Source organism: Pongo pygmaeus, chromosome 1, assembly GCF_028885625.2.
Source record: "Pongo pygmaeus isolate AG05252 chromosome 1, NHGRI_mPonPyg2-v2.0_pri, whole genome shotgun sequence".
Lineage (NCBI taxonomy): Eukaryota > Metazoa > Chordata > Mammalia > Primates > Hominidae > Pongo > Pongo pygmaeus.
The window spans coordinates 639,377-642,660 of record NC_072373.2 but is presented as its reverse complement, the minus strand read 5'-3'; the positions used below and the strand labels follow the sequence as shown (position 1 = coordinate 642,660).

Below are 3,284 nucleotides of genomic sequence, written 5' to 3'. Positions count from 1 at the left end.
ATAACAAGAGACATTTAAGGAACATTCATGATGTCCCAGACAATTTCCTAAGGATTTTATAAATATTTTCTCATCCTGACGAAGCACTATGACAGAAAGAACATTTTTTAGAGTTCTATAAAGAAATGGAGACTAAGACTGTAACTAAAATGCCCATTTCACACTATGATGAAGACCAGTATTTTGAAGTAGCTAACTAAAAATCAAAGCTAGGATTTTAATCACTACAAATTATTGTGTATTTCCCCTCTATCTAAAGAACCTCAAGAAACTATCCAGAACATAGATTTGTTAGTTCAATTCTTAAGCATATAAAGACAATATCTTGGTGATGTGGGTGAACAGTTTTGTTCTCTGCATCAGAATCTGTATTGGTAAATAATTAGCGATAATTATATTTTAGTGAAATAACTTATTTATTATTAAAATATTTATTTAATATCAAATATAAGTAAATAACTTTATCTGACCCATGGAGGACACTAAGTTGCATAAAATTTAATTTTGAACAACTTCTAAACAACAGAAACAACAACAAAGCATCTGCCCAATTTGAATATAAAGAACATTATGTAGGTTCATAGAGGACCACTTGATTTGCCTTCAACAATGTAAGGGCCAACAATGTAGATTACAACTAGAAAGGGGTCAAGGCTACGATATTTAAGAACCATCATTCCATCATTTGATTCTTCGTGAGTGTTCAGGATTTCTGTTTCCCAGGTCCAAGCTGCATCATCCACCGATGCCCAATTCAACCACCGTGATGGAATTTCTCCTCATGAGGTTTTCTGATGTGTGGACACTACGGATTTTACATTCTGCATCCTTCTTTATGTTGTATTTGGTAACTCTAATGGGAAACATCCTCATTGTGACCGTCACCACCTGTGACAGCAGCCTTCACATGCCCATGTACTTCTTCCTCAGGAATCTGTCTATCTTGGATGCCTGCTACATTTCTGTTGCAGTCCCTACCTCATGTGTCAATTCCCTACTGGACAGCACCACCATTTCTAAGGCGGGATGTGTAGCTGAGGTCTTCCTCGTGTTTTTTTTTGTATATGTGGAGCTTCTGTTTCTCACCATTATGGCTCATGATCGCTATGTGGCTGTCTGCCAGCCACTTCACTACCCTGTGATCGTGAACTCTCGAATCTGCATCCAGATGACACTGGCCTCCCTACTCAGTGGTCTTGTCTATGCAAGTGTGCACACTGGCAGCACGTTCCAGCTGCCCTTCTGTCGGTCCAACGTTATTCATCAATTCTTCTGTGACATCCCCTCTCTGCTGAAGCTCTCTTGCTCTGACACCTTCAGCAATGAGGTCATGATTGTTGTCTCTGCTCTGGCGATAGGTGGCGGCTGTTTCATCTTTATCATCAGGTCTTACATTCACATCTTTTTGACCGTGCTCAGGTTTCCAAGAGGAGCAGACAGAACAAAGGCCTTTCCACCTGCGTCCCTCACATCCTGGTGGTGTCAGTCTTCCTCAGTTCATGCTCTTCTGTGTACCTCAGGCCATCTGCAATATCTGCAGCCACCCAGGATCTGATCCTTTCCGGTTTTTATTTTGTAATGCCTCCCCTCTTTAACCCTATTATTTACAGTCTTAGAAATAAGCAAATAAAGGTGGCCATCAAGAAAATCATGAAGAGAATTTTTTATTCAGAAAATGTGTAAGAAACCCAAGAGGCTCACCCTAAGCTGTTTTGTGATATTCATGTTTTCAGAAATAAGTTGTAATAATTGATTGTGGTTATTAGATAAAATTGGTGTAAATTTAATAAATAAGGCCACTAAAATGCATCAGGTATCAAAACTGATATTTCCTTTCAAAAGTTTTTGAATAATTTTAATATGCCATTGGGTAAAAAAATCTGGTGTTATGAAGAAGAAAATTCTAATAGCACATGTTTTTCAAGTTAAGGACTCACTAAAAAAAATCGTAAAGCCTAAAATATTATCTTTAAAAGTATTTTGTGTTAAAGTTCTGTTCTGTATTCATCCACTCTTCAACTTTTGGTAAGTCCAAAATGAAAATGCTGTCAATTAATTTTCAAAAGCCATATTTAGTCTTATAGAAGAAATGAAAACATTCAGTCATGCATTCATTCAAAGTTAAATATGAGAAATGTGTGTTCTTTTGAGGACCATAAGAATATGAGTGAAATGTATACTGTGAAAAGATAAGTGGATTTGGCAGGTCATAGATGAGGGGATTAGTAACAGTTTACATAGCTTCCCTTTTATGTCAAAGAAAAGCTCTAGATACACCATACTTATCAGACCACAATTTTAATAAAAATGCATTCAAGTGCTTTGGGGATACATTTATTTGATTATATGTTTTAAGTAATATTTGCTGGATGGACTAAATAAATATACAAATTTTATATTCCTATGTATTTATTTATTTGAGACAGCTTGGTTGCCCAGGCTGGAGTGCAGTGGCAGGATCACAGCTCATCTCAGCCTCCATGTCCAGCACTCAGGTGTTCCTTCCACCTCAGCCTCCTGAGTAGCTGGGACCACAGGCATGCACCACCATTTCTGGCTGATTTTTTTTAAAATCTGTAGTAGAGATTACGTCTTGCTGTGTTGGCCTGGAACTCGTGGGCTTAAGCAATCCTCCTGCCTCAGCCTCCCAAAGTGTTGGGATTACAGGTGTGAGCCATGACACACACCCTATATTCCCATTTATTATCACCTTCTTCTCCATACATCCATTCAGGCCTTTGAGAAGTTAATAGTATTGTCTTGTTTTGTGATGGTGTCATGTATCTGAAAGATTTATTTTGATGGACAATAGTAACAGCCGTTATCTGGTAGCTTATATTGCAATAATCAGTAATCCCAAATTCTTAGTAGAATAATATAACAAAGGTTTATTTCTAGTTTATAGTATCTTTCAAATTCAGATCATAAGCAGGGCTCTCTGTACTGTATATCCTTGAAAAATATAATGCAAGATAAGAAGCCAGTCCCACTGAAACATGATTTTAAGCATTGACCCAAAAAATGCCAGTTGGAAAAGGTGATGGGAGCAACCACCTCAAAGCCTAAGTGACTATTTCATCTTAGAGCTGAACACATCAGCTTTATGAGTTCTTTTGTGAATATGGAAATAACCCAAAGTGTCCCCCTGCATGACTTACCTGACTGTTTTGGCATCTGCTGTGGAAAGAGACCCTTGAGCTCACAAGCAAATGAACAGTTGTTAATATTCAAAAAGCAATCCAAGTCTGCATTTTGAAAATAAGAGTTAATAATGAGTAATGTAA

At 37.4% G+C, this 3,284-nt stretch overlaps 1 protein-coding gene across 1 annotated transcript; it reads left to right on the top strand.

Moving 5' to 3' along the window:
• The first annotated feature begins 745 nt into the window (after window positions 1–745).
• LOC129033116 (olfactory receptor 14C36-like) lies at window positions 746–1,683 on the top strand. The gene is given in 2 exon segments (XM_054481175.1): window positions 746–1,451; window positions 1,454–1,683. Coding segments are annotated over 2 exon segments (936 nt in total).
• Window positions 1,684–3,284: the final 1,601 nt, after the last annotated feature.